Source organism: Excalfactoria chinensis, chromosome 12 (assembly GCF_039878825.1).
Source record: "Excalfactoria chinensis isolate bCotChi1 chromosome 12, bCotChi1.hap2, whole genome shotgun sequence".
NCBI classification, from domain to species: Eukaryota; Metazoa; Chordata; class Aves; order Galliformes; family Phasianidae; genus Excalfactoria; species Excalfactoria chinensis.
The window spans coordinates 17,348,464-17,364,908 of NC_092836.1; the positions used below are offsets into that span (position 1 = coordinate 17,348,464).

Consider the following 16,445-nt stretch of genomic DNA (forward strand, 5'->3'; position numbering starts at 1 on the left):
CTTCACACACAGTTCTGTGTCACACCGTTCCGTCACACACCGTTCCGTCACACACCGTTCCGTCACACACCGTTCCGTCACACACCGCTCTGTCACACACCGCTCTGCTGCCGCCTGACGGGCATCAAACGGACGGACGAGAGCAGGGAAGGTTCGGCCCCTACTGCCATCCGCCCCCCCCCCGCGTGACGTCATCGCAGTGCGACGGCGTCCTTCCTTCCTTCCTTCCGGCCGCTCCGTGAACATGGCGGCTCGTGTGGCGCTCCGTCAGACGGCCCGCCTGGCCTCGTCCAGCGCGCTGCTGCAGGTGCGGGCCGCCCCGCGACCCCCGGCCCCGGCTCCTCCCGCTCCTCGCCCTCCTCGGCGGCGCCCGTGGGAGCCGGCCCGGCCCCCCGGCAGCGCTTCCCGCCCCGCTTCCTCCGCAGGTGCTGTTCCGGGCGGTCACCTTCGGGCTGAACGCCCTGACGCTGCGCTACCTCTCCAGGGAGCTGCTCGGCGTCGTCAGCGTGAGGTGATGGCCGTGCCGCCTCCCGGCGCCGGGACGCAACCGGCAGCCGCCTCTGGTGGCCGGGCGGCGGGCGGGGACCGACCCTGTGCTTCCATCGCGTCTCCCGCAGGCTGACGCTGCTCTATTCCACGGCCGTCTTCCTGGCCAGGGAGGCGTTCCGCAGGGCCTGCTTGAGCGGCGGCGCGGAGCGGAGCTGGGCTGCGACCATCAACCTGCTGTGGCTGACGTGAGAGCGGCTCCGCTGTTCTTTAGAACGCGCTTCTCGTTCCGGCCGGAGGAGCCGGCGGGTCCCGCGGCGATACCTGCGGAAGGCGGCCCGTGTCCGCGCTGCGTGCCAGGCTCGGCCTTCACGACAGCTCATGGAACGGGCGCCGTGCTGCATCGCTGCCGCCGGGTTTCCTTCTGCTGACCCCGCTGTCGTTGCCTGCAAGGCTCAGCGCAGCAGTCACATCGGGGATTTTCTCTTGTTCTTTTCCTGCTGAAGGAAACCTGACTGTTTTCACATTAACTTTTTAGAGTCCCTCTTGGTGTCTTCTGGTCTGTTCTCCTGGGCTTCGTCTGGCTGCACGTACTTGAAGTTCCGGATCCATCCGTGGTTCCTCACTATCGGGCCGGCGTTGTGGCGTTTGGCCTCTCAGCAGTTGTTGAGCTTCTAGGAGAGCCGTTCTGGGTTTTAGCCCAGGCTCATCTGTTTGTAAGGCTTAAGGTTAGTAGGGCAGCTGTGTGCGTAGGGCTGTGTGGGACACAGGATCTTTTCCTGCTGCAAAAAGTGATGTAATGGAAATCAAGACCAGATTCCTGAACTGGATCTGTGCATGTTCAGGGGTATTTAAAAAACAAATGAAGCTATGGGCTGCTTTATGCTGTACAATACAGTCATAATGTATTTGTAACGTTCAGTTTGCCCCTGTTTAAAAAAGGAAGTTAATTTGTTTAGAGGTTACCTCCTTAATGCTCATTAAATGTATGTATGTGTTGCTCAGAGGGAGGCACAGATGCCTTCCATGCTTCTGCTTTTCACTGTCGGTGTGAGGCTGTGAAATGCAGCAGCTGGGATCACGATTGTGCCAAGCAGGATTTACTCCCATGTGGGTCCTACACAAGGAAGCGGGGCAGTGCGATGGGGGAAGGGTGCCCCATAAGACTTGAGAATGTGCAGAGAGGCTGCAGCATGAGGTGGCCAATGCAGCAGCGGAACTGTGGTAGCCACGCTGACTGTGAATGCCTTACAGTCCTTTGTGGGTTGTGTGTGTGAAACTGGAGTGCTTTGTGTTCCTGTAGGTGGTTAAGCTGGCAAAAATGAGCGTTCTCTGTTTTCTCTTTCTTGTAGGTAATTGCTGAAAGCCTTTCGATAGTGTCAAAATGCACTTTGACAGTTATCTTAGTCGTCCTTTATCCGCAGTGGGGCCTTCACATTTTTTCCTTGGCTCAGGTAAGTTTCCTGTATTCTGTATATAAATTCTTGCTCTGAAATGTTCTTTGCTGCTGTCTGTGATGTTTAGCCTGCTGGATAACCCTGGGGAGGTGAGAGAATGTTCCTCCGAGGTGACATTGTTACACTGTGTGGGCTTTAACTGTTCTTGAGGGCAGAAGGCTGTGATGCTGATCGATTAAAATGAATTTAAATGGACAGCATTCTGTGTGTGGGGAGGGGAGTTACAGAAACGCCTTCAGCTAGGTTCAGATTTGACAGGAGGAAGAACTGCCTTCACTTCTCACTGAGTTCTCACTCATTCTTTGTTTTTTTCCCTCCTTGTCTTTCCAGCTTTTGTACACCAGTGTTCTGGTGCTGTGCTACGTGGTTTATTTTGCAAAGTTCTTGGGGTCTCCTGAAGCAACAAAGAAGTCATTTCCAATTACAAGAATGAAAGGCCTGTTACCTAACTGGATGGCAGATAAGGTGGGTCACACAGTTCATTCTTAAATCCACGGTCACCTTACAGAGCTGGTACTTCAACTTCTCAGACAGAACGTGGTGGTACAGTGTCCTGCAGATACTCGGATCTCTGATGTCCTCCAAAAAGGAAACGGGGCAAAGAAATGAAAAGGCACAGTGAGGAAGAGATTGAGAGATTGAGGGCATGAAGGCAGTTCTGTCTTGTGAGGCTTGCAGGAGAGCTTTGAAGAGCACTGAAAGATGTACAGTACTGTGAGGGACAGAGTTATATTGGTCTGATAAACAACTTTCCCCCCTCTCTGGTTACTGTTGAGTGATGTACTCTGTAGAAAGCTTATGCAGTTCCTTTGTGTATCTGTAAAGATGGTGATTTTCCACAAGGGCGAAAGTCAGCCAGACCAGAGTGACGCTGCTTCTTTGATTTGCAGGCTTTCCTTAACTGGAAGGAGGCACGGCTGACTTGGAGCTTCTTCAAACAGTCCTTCCTGAAGCAGATTTTGACAGAGGGTGAGGCTCGATGTGTGGGCATGCTGGGGGAAGGCAAGTGGATACTGGTCAAAAAATGGACACGGAGCCTGGGAAGGCTGGGAGGGGGTGGTGTTCAGAGCGGCACCAGCAGGTGTTGCCAACCCAGGTGCAGTTACTGAAGGTTTGTGGAGGATCAGAACTGTACCGTCCTGCTGGACGTGTCTCTGGAACGTGTCCTGTTAGCAGGGCCTGGACACACACAGGGAAAGATGTGGGGGTTTGTCCTTACTTCTGTGTTTTCAACTTCCAGGTGAGCGATACGTGATGACTTTTCTGAATGTGATAAACTTTGGCGATCAGGGTGAGTGTGGTGATGCTCTGAAACAACGGCATCGTTTTCGAGTTGCTCCTTTTGTCTGCTTCTGAAAATACTGAAAAGATTAGAAACCATTTGAAAATAACATGGAGGATTTCAGTGGCGTTGGGACGTTGAGGTGCACTTCAGAGAATGATGGGTAAATGGATATTAACAATAACACACACCAAAAAAACAAGAAACAAAACCAGAGCAACATGTTTGAGGGTCGTGGATTTAAGGAATGCTTCTCCTTTGGATCAAAACTTGGCAGTTGTGCCTGTTTTGCTGTGTGTCTTGTTTCTGTTTTAAAAACTCGGAAGGAGGCAGCATAGTATCTGATCCATTGCAGTTCCTTCTCTTCATTTTTTTTTGGCCCTGTTGTCTTGCTTTGCGGTCTGTTAGCTGTTACAGCAGGAACACTGTTGTTTGTAGCATCACATCTCCAACTGAACATGTTCCATAAAAGCAGTGTCCTTACAGAGTAATGAATGGCAGCAGCAGTTCAGGTGACAGCCCTGGCAGCGCTACAGGCTGATTCTTTTGCATCTGGATCTTTTATCTTCCTCTGTAGTAAGAACTGCAGGGGCTGTCTGGGGGTGTTTGGGGCTGTTGCTAGATTTGCTCTAATGCTGCATTAAGTTCCACTGGTTTTCTCTTTGTTTATCAGAAATGTGGAATAGGAATTTGTGCCAGAAAAAAGTGACAGCTTGTTGGTGTGTTTTGTTTTTGAAGGTGTGTATGACATCGTGAATAATCTCGGGTCGCTGGTGGCCAGGTTCATCTTTCTGCCTATTGAAGAGAGTTTTTATGTCTTTTTCGCTCAAGTATTGGAAAGAGGGAAGAATGTAAAGGATCAGAAGCAGGTATGTTTGTTAGTATTGGTTCCATATGAAATTCATACCTTCTGTTGGAGATCAATTGTATCAGGAGTGTGACTGCTGTGTGTGTTTAAATTATTGAGTGTAAAGGTATTTGGAAAGAAACTTGAAGTGGAGACCATGCCGAAGGAGTCTGGACAAAAAGCAAACGGGTAAAAAGGTAGCAAAGTAGGAGTTATGGGGTGCAATGGCATAATGCTGCATCGTCTGGTAATTGAAGTTAAAATCCTCTTCTCTGAACAGCATGATGTAAAGGCTTGTGCACCATGTCTGTGCAGCTGTGCTGAGGCAATTACTGTAGGTTCAATCTCTTTCCAGCTCCTTATGCTGTGGCGAAACTTGTAGTCCAGCGTAGCAATGAAGATGTGGCCTTTTGGTGATTCAGGCTGTGGCCCTGGGCAAATGCTGTGCTTTTCTTTGCTATTTCCTGGCAGCTGATTGCCCCTTTCCTTAAGCCCTGAAACAGAGCTGTTAATGGCTGATCTTTGTTGAGAGTTCTGCATATAATATGGAAGAGAATAAGAATACCTGAGCACAGCTGGAAGCCAGGACCACGTGTGCAGGTGTGTCAATACCAAAGAATAGTCTTAGCTCTGCCTTGCATTGTGCCAGCGGACTTTTTCCCCCTGGAATAGTTTCTCTTGGTGACAACAGCAGTTGTGCTGGTTCTGGTTCATGTAATTGACTGCTGGGTTTTGTTGTTTTGTTTCTGTTTTTTTCTCCAGGATGATGTTGCTATGGCTTCGAATGTGTTAGAACTGCTGTTGAAGTTGGTGCTTCTGATTGGCCTTACCATTGCTGTTTTTGGATATGCCTTTTCTCAGCTGGCTCTGGATATTTATGGAGGTTCAATGCTCAGTTCTGGAACAGGTAAGCTTTAACTGTGTTTTTGTTTCTCAGCTCTTCTGAGCTCTTGGCTCGGTCAGCTTTCTGTCTGAAAAAAATCAGCTCAGGTTAAAAGGAGCTTCAAGTAGCTTCATTCTGGTAGAATTATTTGATTGCTTTGCCCTCCTGTAGATGCATGCATTTAGGATATTCCAACTGTAGCACCGTAGCTCCCAAAGTTACCTGTAGGGATGACTGCAGAGGCTGGAATGTAGCCCAGCGGTAGTGTTAACGATACTAGGAGGATGCAAGGAAGGAAGGATAAAGCAATTGGCTTTTTCTGACTTGTGTCATGTGTACCAGCACGGTTGCTTGTGGCCATGTGGTGCCATCTGATTGCAAATGCATTGCAGTGAAATGCTCTCTGTTTTATCTCTGCCTGCTGACTCCAATAGGTTTGATGCTGGTTACCCCATCAATAACGAATGGTGCATCTCACAGGATTGCCTCGGATAGATTGCACAGCTACAATTAAATCAGAAAGTAGGGGATTGTTCAGATAAGGTGTTGCAGGAAAAGCTGTCATGGGTGGCCTTGGCGTTTGTGTACGAGCAGCTCTTCAGAAGTGCATCTTCTTAATGCTAACTTGTTGTCACTCCCTGCTGGTTGCTCTTGGTGGGTGTTTTTTATGCGATGCTGTCGCCTTGTCCAAATGCAGCCCTTGATCTTTTGTAACAGCATCTTCACGTATGCAGCACTTCGAGCTGAATGGATGGAAAATGATTTCCAAGTCTGAGTGCAGAACTTTGAAGTTACGTGTATCTTTCACCCATAAAATCTAAATGTCTGGGTTTGATCTCGCACAGTTCTGAATGTTGAGCATCGCTGTTGTTTTTTCTAACTTCTGTACTCAAAGTGTGTGTTTGATTGCTCTGAGCACATTGCGGTGTCTGACAGGCCTTTCTTCACCAATATCCGTACAGTGGAAGAGCTGTTTTGTGGTATGGCAGGGAGTCCCAATAAGTACAACCATCACTTTTGTGGAGGAGATCTTGTCTGTTACGTTAATAGCTGCTGCTGCCTTGTACTTTGTGTTTGGGTTCACCTTGCTTTGTTTATTCTGTTTGTTGCCTTGTCAAGATGTCCAGACCAGAAATTTCTCAAAGGGACACAGAAGTTGCCATTATCATCAGTGATAATGTTACAGCTTCTATTGTGGAGTATAAAACTGTGGCTTTATAAAAGAAATAATGATCTCTTTATCCTTGTAATGCTGCTGTCTTTGCTTTGTTGTAGGTCCCGATCTTCTCCGCTGCTACTCCTTGTATGTCCTATTTCTTGCTGTCAACGGAGTAACAGAATGTTTCACGTTTGCTTCGATGTGCAAAGAAGAGGTGGACAGGTGAGGAGTGCATCGCTGTAATGATCTGTGTGTGATTTGCATGGAGTTAAGCATGCAAACGGGGAACAATTGTTCTGCTTGGATATTGCTTGGAAATGCTTTCCTGTTAAGAGAAGGCAGTTTCTTTTTGCAGTCGTTTTAAGGACTGTGTGCAGACCTCGGTGTAGAAGCTTTAGTAAATGTTTAAACCTTTGGGTAAAAAGGATCCAAACTGACGAGGTTATTAGCTTTTAATACACAGCGAACTGGGAAAGTAACTTAATGTGAAGTCTTATTTTCTGTACATGTACTTGAATTGAAGCTTCAGTTTTTAAGATGGACTGTTATGTTAAACTCCTTAAAGTCTTGCAGCTTCTTCTTCCTAGGTACAACTTTGTTATGCTGGCCTTGTCCTTCATGTTCCTGTGCATCTCTTATTTCTTGACCCGCTGGCACGGAAGCGTTGGCTTCATCCTTGCCAACTGCTTTAATATGGGTATCCGCATTGCTCACAGCATCCATTATATCTATGAGTACTTCAAGGAAAGCTCCTACAGACCTTTGACAGGCTTGCTTCCCTCACCGTTTTTAATACTCGCTTATGTCATAAGTGGAGGAATTACTGTTTATTCAGAGGTAAGTATCTGCCTCGGGATGTTCCTTTCACTGCAGAGGTTTGTCAGATGACTTTGTTACCAGAAGGAAAGAAATATTATCAACAGGAAAGGCTTACAACCATAGCTTTGGAGATTTCCATTACATCTTGCAAGGCTGCATATAATAGAGATCTATTAAAAATGAAACAAAGACATGCAATTATATTGATCTTCAGATGTGTGCCTGCTTGCCTTCTCCAGGTGGCAGAGAACTGTACCTAATGAGTCAAACAGTTCTGCTGGCTGTCTGTATATCCATATTCTTAGTTCTTGATAATTGATGGTGATAGTGCAAAGAAATGGTCCTTAAAGATTCAGTTAAAAAAAAAAAGCAGTGCAGGGGGAATAAAACAACATCATCTATCATGTATGTAGCTGGCCTGCCTTGTGCCGAGTAGTTTTCTTTCAATTGCTTGTTTCCTTCGTTTTAGGCATTCTTCTGCTGCGATAAGGGTTGGACGGCAAGGCTGATTCACATCAGCATTGGGGCGCTGTGCCTTGCAGCTACCATCATTACCATGTTCTGCACGGAGACCAAGATGGTCCACTTTGTCAGAAGCCAGTTCCTCTCCCAATATATGAAGAAAGGAACATGAAATGCTTGTGGGCAGAATAATTCTTGTACGTGGCTGCAGTTGCGGAGGGTTGTATTCTTTGCACGGGTCTGCCTGGATAAAGGTTTCCACATGAGTTTGTTGGAAGTATTGATAGTGACAGTATAAATGGTTGCTGACTGAGCTACTCTGTACAGTGAAAGAGAGCTGAGTAATTTTCTCTTCATGCGTCATTCTTTCTTAGCTTTTCTTCCAACAGCCTCGATGGTGATGAAGGTCTGTAGTGCACCTGCCTGACATGAACTGATGGTCAGAATTAATGTGGGGAGCTCCCATTCTTACTGGTAGGGAGTACATATATGAAGGCATTGTATGGCTTATGTCTTAATTAACATGTAATTAAGAATACCCTTATTGAGGTTGGGGGTGTTGAAAAAGTTAGCAAAGAAATGGTTTGATGTTGAAAAACAAAAGCCAGAACCAAAACCTGAAGCAAACACTGGAGTGAGGACCAGCCACAATGAAACCGGTACCAAAATGGAACGTAATGCAGTGCAGAAAAACCTGAGTTATCGGTGCCCTGAAGTGAGATGTTGGGTACTGGGTAGGTGGTGCCTGCGTGCACCAGGGGTGGAGTCAGGGAGGTGGTGAGTATCTGACAGGGGTGGTCACCTGTACCGCTATAGAGGGTTTGTTGTAAGGCATTAAACTGGTACTTTCGGCGTTACACTGTGTGAGTCCCGTCTGTTCCCCGTGCACTGAGGCACGGTACTTTCACATGGCAGCCCTGACTTGTCGCCGGATCTGGAGGCGACACTGATCTCCTGGGCTGTTTTCCCATTTCCCACAGAGAGAAGACGGGCAGTGGTGCTGCAGGAGATGGCAGCGTGGGGTGAGGAGCAGCACGGCAAAGGGAAGGGATGTGCCCGAGGAGTGGAGCTGAGCAGCGGGCAGGAGGAGATGCCGGGAGCTTTGCAGGGCGCTCAGCTGTCTGCCTGGGAGGAGCGCCACCTCCTCCATGTGCCACGGAGCCTGGAGAAGAGCTGCCCAAAGGCTCCTTGTGGATGTGGCCTCGTTTCCTTCAGGATCTTCAGTGTCTGAAGGGCCAGTGAAGAGACAAATGGGCTGGGGTCGTGCTGCATTCCCTGAAGGCCTGTGATAAGAGGAACAGAGAGGCACAATGACAGCTGTGTACCTGCAGGGCGCCCAGCTCTCCCCTCTGGCAGGAGGGAGCGAGGGACAGGCATGTCACCTGCTGGCTGCCCCAACATTCCGCTCCCTGGCTTACTTTGGCAGATGTACTCTCTGTCAGCCTGCTGCTGATCCCTCATATGCTGCCCCAAGAGCCCTGGGAACACAAAGCCCCGTCAGCGACCCCCGCTGTTCTGTGGGAGCAACATGAAGGGCCGGGGATGGGGGAAGCTCAGCCTCGTGGCTCACCAATGAACCTCACAGCCTCCAGTCGCAGGGGCTCCTGCAGGCTCTGCAGGTAGCGCAGGCAGTCACCCAGGTAGTCCTGTGCTGCACTCTGTCTCCTCCTCTTGGCCAGCTGAAGAGGGAAGAATGTGAGGTCAGTGCAGGCTGGTCCCGACCCTGTCCTGGGGTGTGGGAATGGGCATAACATTGTGCATACACACCATGCACTCGCCGATCTGCCAGAACTGCTCCGTCTGCACCAGGTGCTCCAGCTTCCTCCAGCGCAGGAGCCGTGCAGCAGCAAGGAGGGCTTTCTGGGAGGCCTGCCAAAGAGCTGAGATGGCACCGCAGCCCGAGCAGCAGCAGAGCCCGTGTCCCCGGAGCCCTTCTGCAGGGAAGGTGCAGCAGCAGGGGCTGGTGCTGCCGTGGGCTGCAGTACTCTTGATGTATGGGGGCACCACGGGAGCAGCATCACCCTCCCCCAAATGAATGCAATTCCCACCTTGGCCACACTCTCTTCCTCGTCGTGCAGGTGTAGATACAGCAGGACCAGGTTCCTGCACGCCTCCTTCTGCATCTTCCTCTTTTCTTGGCCCTCCACAAAGTTCAGCGTTTCGAGGAAGAGGTCGATGGAGAGCTGACGCACCGTGCTGGACTCCTGTGGAGGAGGAAGGAAGGACATTGCGTCAGCAGCTCCAAGTCCATGGCAAGCAGGGCCAGCACTGCCAGTGAAGTGGGGGCAAAATCTCAGAGCTGAGAGGCTGCAGGCAGATCCTGAGGATGCCCCCAGAACTGCTCCAAAGTGCACAAGCTCTGCCCAGCAGGAAGTCAGCCCAGGGCCACGCAGTGCCTGAACCTGGTGAGCGGCCAGGAGAGTCCCCTGGTGTGCTGTCACAAGGCAGCAGGCATGGGCACGCTGGGCTGGCAGCCACATCCCTCATGTGCTGGACTCCCTGTCATACTTACATCGTTCAGCAGAGCTGGGAGCTTGCTGGCCAGCTCCAGAGCCATGACGGTGAGCTTAACCTCCTTCAGGAGGTGCAGCAGGTTGCTGAATATTGGTAGGGCCGTGGCACGGATCTCACTGTCTGCGTCCTGCAGCTGCTCCATGATGCTCGGCAGGAAGATGATCATTGCCCTTGCCTGTGGGGAAAAGCACCCCTTCCTTTAGGTACAGCAGCAAGCACATTGAGGGCAAGGCCACTCCAGTACCACCCTGAGTATAGCAGGCAGTGATGGGATGGGCAGAGCGCACCAGCTCCTCACTGCCTGAAGAGTTGCCGAGTTGCACATGGCCCCGCTACAGCCCCATGGCAGGCACAGCCCAACCTGCGGCATTCCTGACCACCCCTGCTCACCGTGTCCTGCCTCTTGCTGAGCTGCAGGATGCCCCTGAGCACCAGCTGCTGCATGCACACCCTCTGGCTCTGCAGATAGGTGGCAAAGATTCCTGTGATATGCTGCAGCTCTTTGCTGAGGTCCACGCATTCCAGCATCTGCAACACATGTGGCTCTTAGTGCTGGATCTAACAGTCAGCTTGGGGAAAGGCAGCAGGCCCCAAGGGAGGCAGCAGGGCTCGTGCTGCCAGTGGCCTTGCAGCCCCCAGTGTTCTCTGCTTCTGCAGCTGTTGCTCACCTCAACGAGGAAGACCATGGCCACCATCTCCCAGGAGCAGAACTTGGTGCTGAGCAGCTCAACCAGCTGGTGGCAGATGGGGTCACGCAGAGCAGCAGGCAGTTCCCTCATCACCCTGCAGGGAGAAGAAGGCACCGTGAGCCCTGAACCAGGCAGACGCAGCTCTGGCTGTGCAGCCCTCTTGCCGCTGCTGCAGGGGCCGCAGGCTCTGGTGCGGTGGCTGCACTTTCTCTGAGAACTGGGGACCCCCTGCCACCCTGAGATAGGAATTCTCACCTGGCCACCACCTGCACACCCTGGAGGTGGGTCACAGTGCTGAGAAGCGCGTCCCAGCCGCCCTGCTCCTGGATGGCCTCCATCTGCTTCTGGAGGCCCACGCTGCAGAGCAGCACCTTCAAGGACTGCACCGCAGACCTGCAGGTGGAGAAGGGTGTGAGTCACATCGGGAGCCCCAGCACCGGGTCCCTGGGTGCAGCAGGGGGATGGGGATGTGGCACCTGATGGGAGTGAGCTGGTGCTGCTGGTGCTCCCAGAAGATTTCCACCTCCTGCGGTGTCAGCCCCGTGGTGAAGGACACTTGCAGGAGAAGGGCCAGGAAGAGCTGGGGGAAGATGGCTTCAGCCTCCTTCAGGACCAGAGGCAGCTGGAGTATCTCTGGTAGAAGCCTTGCAGCCTGCAGAAAGCACCCAGATGTGATTCTTGTGTCCCGTGGGTTTCCATCCCATCTCTAGAAGTGCAGGGATGGAGGAAGGGAGGGGGAGGGAGACCCCCAGAGCCCCAGGCAGGTCTATGGATGCATCCCAGGGCAGGAAGAAGGCTCGGGGGTGGACAGGGAAGGGGAGTGGGGACTCAGCTGGGGTTTAGCTGGGTGAATGAGGAACTCACGGCCAGGGCAAGGACACGTGGGCTCTCCTTGATGAGTGGGGATGTGTGCTGCAGAATGTGGTTTATGAGCACTTGGAGCAGCTCCTGCAGCACCTTCATCACGGTTGAAGACTCCGAGAGCATTTCCCTCCACATGGTGACAGCAACTCTGCAGGTCCCCAGGGCTGTCAGCGTGGCTGCTCCTGCCTGGCTGACGGCTGTGGGGTGGGGAGGGGGGAAGAGAGGAGCCCTGAGGGCTGTGGCCCCACACCTGGTGCAGGTGAGAGAGCAGACCAGCAGGCTGCTGACCATCTCCTTTGGGAATTTGCTGGCCAGCACAAGCAGGGCCCTGCCCAGGCTTTCAAGAGCTGGCTTGGCTTTGATGGAAGGAAGGCTGCTGTAGATCACCTTCACAATCTTTTGCACCTGGAGGGGGGGAGCATGGGTGAGAATGGGATGGCACCAGAGCAGGGCCCTGCTGCCATCCCCACTGCTGCCTGCCGGCCAAGCACAGTGCCAGGGATGGAGCAGAGCCCCGAGGGCTGGAGCTGAGGCAGCAGTAGGTTCCCACCTGCTGTGGAGGGAAGCGAGCCTCTCCTGTGAGCACATCCACCATGTGGGCAGCCAGCTGGGTGCTGTGGAGGCTCGGTGCTTTCATGCTCTCAATGGCCGTGAGTAAAATGTTGACCTTTTCAGGGTACAGGAGGTATTCCAGAAGGTCCTGAGGGAGGGAGGAGAGGAGGGATGACTTATCCTCTGCTTGGCTGCTCAGGTGTCCCAGGAGAACTGGGAGCAGAGGCTGTGCTGGGTGACACCAGGGATATGAAGCGTGAGGGCCCTGCAGGCACCAGGGCTGCTCGGGGACAGTGTGTGCACTGATGTTGCAGGCCTGGGTTCTCCTGTGGGCTCAGGGTTTCTCTTTGTACCTCAAAGATATTTCTGGCTCTGTTCTCGTGGGAAACCTCCTGGTGGAGCAAAGTTTGGCTGTCCCAGAGCTGTGGCACTTTGCGCTCCTTCTGCTCCCATGGCAGTCCTGGAGAGGGGCACACACGGTGTCAGTGAGGGGTCTGGGCATCTGGAGGGACCTAGGCCAACACAACTCCTCTCACTTGGGGCAGCGATGAAGGTGAAAAGCTGATGGACAGCATTAATCGCCTCATCTCTGGTCCTGTCATCTGTGGAAGTGCAGCACAGGATGAGGTGTCCGGCCAGCTTTCCCAGCACAGGGAAGCGTTGGTTCTCCTGGCACTTGTGCTGGAACACCGCGGTTCCCATGAAGCAGGTGCACACCTGAGGAGAGAGGCAGCATGGCTGAGCGGGGCAGCAGGGTCCAGCCCAGGCTCTGTGCAAGCCTGGAGACAGGTGGGCTCTGGCTGGGGAGCCTGGATGTGGTCCCAGAGCTGAGCGCACCGGGACTCCCTACCTCAGGCAAGCTGCAGGTGTTGCTGAAGGCGAGCAGCCTGGCAATGCACACCACAGCCCTCTCCTCCACGGCCGCCAGCTGGCACGTGGTGAAGGGCAGCAGGAGCTGTGGAGAGAAAAGCTGCTGCTGTGCCCACAGCACGGGGCACTCGTCCTTCCCCTCGCTCCCCAGCTGCAGTGGGGTGGGTGCTTGCGTCCCTGTCCTGCTGCAGCCCTGCCATCTTCCCGCTGCTTCCCACCCATCCCTCTAACCCCACAAGGGCTAGTTTTGGGCCAGCACACCCTTCCCGCAGCTGGCCCTGGAGGGACCTCGTGTGGATCCCTCCTTTGTGGCCTTGAACCATCCCCACAAACCCCAGCGTTTCCACAGCCAGACCTCCAAGATGTTCTGCAGCTCCATGAGGACAGAGGGGCCGGCGCTGCTCACCAGCACCTGCAGCAGGCAGTGCAGGGCTTCCATGGTCTGCAAGGAGGACAGGGGTCAGGGCGGCCTTCCCTGCTGCGTCCTGCTGGCAGCAGAGAGGCATCCCGGGTGCTGGTGCCCAGGAAGCGTCCCCAGGGCTCAGCTGATGCGCACCTCCACGTAGAGTGCAGCATCCAGGTCCGTGTCGTCCTCATAGCGAGGGAGGTGGAGGACGCTGCCGAGGCAGGCACGCAGGAGACCGTTCTTCTCCTCTGGAAGCAGCCATGCTCTGCTGCGAGGGGAGAGAGGGCAGAGCTGTCATGCTCCGCTCAGCACCCTGTGCCCCGCAGCCTGTCCCACTCAAGGCCCCGGCTGGGACTGGTGCCTCCACGCTGGCAAAGCCGTGCTGGGGCGGTACCTCATGGCGGCAATGGCGCTCATGGCCTGCTGCCGCAGCTCTGTGTCCAGGCGCTCGGCGGGCTCCTCCTGCAGCAGAGCCTGTGGGCACAGCGGGATGGGATGGGATGGGATGGATGGGATGGGATGGTGCAGTGTGCCCTGCTTGGTGTGCAGAGCCCAGGCACCCCATCCAGGCCCCCAGTCCTGGCCCTCGATCAGGGCTCCCCAGTGAGCCTGCAGTGGGAAGGGCTGTGCCCTCAGCCCAGCCCTGCGGTGCTCCGTTACCTCAATGCACAGCACCACCTTCAGCACGTAGGCACACAGGTGCTTGTGAACCGTGCTGTCCTTGAGGGCGGCTGTGCAGGCGGTGCAGACGCAGGCCAGAAAGCGCAGCTTCTCTGCCTGTGTCTGAGACAGGAGGGGAGTTACAGGGGTTGGCATCAGGGGACCCCGGCACCTTCTGGGCACAGCCGGGCAGGGGCAGCCATGGAAGCACAGAGTGCCACTACCTGCGGTCTGCGTGCACAGCAGGCGTGGATGTAGCTCAGGGGATCCTCCTCCTGTGGTGACACGACGGAGGCAAAAGGACCCTCAGCTGAGCCCACGGGCCCCTGTTGGGGCTGCACCCCGCACGCCTCGTAGGGCCCCTGCTGGGCCGTGGGGGTGCGGGATGCTCCGGGCCATTCTGGCCAGGCCACCCGGGGTTGGGTTGAACGTCTCTGCTCCATCTCGCAGCGAGGAACAGCGGCAACTGAGCCTCCTGTTCCAGCTCTGCCTCCTAGGAGTCAAGCCCATTGTACGTGGCTGTGACCTCACCCCGTTCTACCCGCCTCCACATAGAACCTCGCCCCTTGCCCTGGGCTTGCCCCAGAGCCCCACAGCCGTCCCTGTCCTTGGGCAGGTTTGGTCTGGAAGGAGCCCTTGTCTTCACTGTGTGTGTTTGCCACAGCTGCAGTGCTGGGATCCGGCAGTCCTTCTCAGTGCCCTTCAGTCCATCCCCACATCCCCCCCAGTCAAATTAAACCGTGTTCTGGTTTCCATTGGGACGGAGTTGATTTTCCCTTCTTGGCATCTGGTGCTCCATTTCGGCTTTAGGAGTGTATGGGAGATTGGTAATCACAGCCTGAACCTCTGATTAATCAGCTGAGGCAAGTGTGGGGTCAGCTGTGGGAGCACAGGTGAGAGTGATGTAGCTGTGCTCCGGGAAGGGGTGGAGCTCGACTCCATCCCCTCTGAGACCTCATTTAAGGGCTGACCCCACTGAGGCAGCATCTCTTGGAGATCACTCACCAGTGAGGACTGCCCCAGCTTCTTCAGCCAAGGCACCACCACTGGTGAGTTTCCCTTTGCTTATTCCTTCTGTACATTTGTTACTATCTGTGTATTAACAACCAATACAAGGAGAAAAACAGTGTTGGTAACACAGCAGTGTTTCTAGCTGTTGCTGAGTACTGCTGCACTGAGCTGTGGGCATTTATGCTTCGTCGTGGTGTCCTGCTGGTGAAGGGTGAGCTGACCCAGAAACAGCGCCTGTATAGCAGGTGAAAATGGAGGTGAGAGAATGATGGAGAGGCAAAGGGGGAGGAGAGGAGGAGGAGGAGGTGACCAGGGACATGTCTAGAAAGGATTTTAGTCTGTTTAACTTGAGGGACTTGGTCCCTAACTGCTTCTGTTGTGTGCTGTATCTGCACTAGCTGATTGCAGGGAGGTAGCCTTAGAAGAGAGGGCTTTTAGTCATGTCGGTGCTCAGTCGAGTTAGGGAGCTCTCTTAGTTTCTTGTAGCATCAGAATAGTCTGTCTTTACTGTGCTCAGCATACATCTTATATACCATTCACTTACAAGCAAGACACTCCTGTTCCTCAAACAGTTCCTCTCATCAGTTAATTGGTCCCAGCTTCTCCCAAACAACAGTGATAAAGGATGAAAGGTTTCTTAAGAATAACAGGATTGACTATGCATATCAATGGAACCTCCTGTCCACCTTTAGAAGCAAACAGACACTGCTTGCTCTTGGTCTCACACTCTGGTCTTCCAGAGTTTCACAGTGATAAGGTCTACCAAAGAATCTGATAAGCTCTGTGGCAACTTGCTCACAGTTACATCTACCCCCACAAGTCACCTATTGGAAGCCAGCAGTAGTGAAGAACTTCTTCAGTTAAGGGAGGCAATTGACTCGACATCTCCAGTTGTGACCTTATCTTCTTCTACATTATCTTTTTCTTCATTCTTTTAAGCCCTGCGGGGCTCAGTGCCAGCAAGGAGCTGCAAGGATCTATGGCAACTGCCACATTTGCACTTTTCATGTACTAATCTGTAACTAAACTCTCATTAACTATTCTTAACCAACCCGTTCAACATATGTTTGCTTGGGCATCTGTACTTAGAAGTTGAGACCAATTCGATCAGCAGCTAAATTTACTTCTTAATGGCCAAAAGTGTTGAAGAAAGAATAGATTTGCAGTGGGGATGTGGCACTGGAGAACGGGGAAACCCCTCTTTGCCTGGGTGAATTAAAGGGTAGGGATATGAACTTCCTCCCCCCACATACCTCTGTGGGAAACTGATGTACAAATTGCTCTGAAACGAGGCCAGCAAACATCCACAGAACAGCGGGGCTCACAAATGAGGTTCTGTTCCAGACTCTCTTTCCTCTGTTTCATTCTCCACGTTTCTCCCTTTCGAGCACTACAAAGGTAAGCGATGGGTTTGCACTGAGACGCTGCCTGCCGAGGAGCGTTTTCATTTTGACTTCTAACGATGCTGACACTAATTGCAGGAA

At 53.0% G+C, this 16,445-nt stretch overlaps 1 protein-coding gene and 1 long non-coding RNA gene across 2 annotated transcripts; one reads left to right on the forward strand and one right to left on the reverse strand.

Annotated features, from left to right (window-relative positions):
* The first annotated feature begins 224 nt into the window (after nucleotides 1-224).
* On the forward strand, nucleotides 225-8,253 carry RFT1 (RFT1 glycolipid translocator homolog). The gene is made up of 13 exons (XM_072347656.1): nucleotides 225-307; nucleotides 426-511; nucleotides 618-734; nucleotides 1,025-1,214; nucleotides 1,839-1,940; nucleotides 2,274-2,408; nucleotides 2,834-2,912; nucleotides 3,184-3,234; nucleotides 3,964-4,094; nucleotides 4,835-4,979; nucleotides 6,231-6,336; nucleotides 6,702-6,951; nucleotides 7,403-8,253. The coding sequence occupies exons 1-13, from the start codon at nucleotides 245-247 to the stop codon at nucleotides 7,565-7,567; spliced, it is 1,620 nt and encodes a 539-aa protein (XP_072203757.1). The 5' UTR covers nucleotides 225-244; the 3' UTR covers nucleotides 7,568-8,253.
* A 159-nt stretch (nucleotides 8,254-8,412) lies between these two features.
* On the reverse strand, nucleotides 8,413-9,052 carry LOC140257605 (uncharacterized). The gene is made up of 3 exons (XR_011905084.1): nucleotides 8,966-9,052; nucleotides 8,814-8,873; nucleotides 8,413-8,678 (listed from the first exon to the last, which is right to left on the reverse strand). It is a non-coding gene; the product is annotated as an uncharacterized lncRNA (long non-coding RNA).
* Nucleotides 9,053-16,445: the final 7,393 nt, after the last annotated feature.

What these genes read in the sequence shown, in the direction of transcription:
- RFT1 (XM_072347656.1), top strand. Translation starts at nt 245, where the DNA reads ATGGCGGCTCGTGTGGCGCTCCGTCAGACGGCCCGCCTGGCCTCGTCC. An exon ending in ACATTTTTTCCTTGGCTCAG is followed by an intron (nt 1,941 to 2,273) that starts GTAAGTTTCCTG and finishes TTGTCTTTCCAG; the next exon opens with CTTTTGTACACCAGTGTTCT. An exon ending in ATGTAAAGGATCAGAAGCAG is followed by an intron (nt 4,095 to 4,834) that starts GTATGTTTGTTA and finishes TTTTTTCTCCAG; the next exon opens with GATGATGTTGCTATGGCTTC.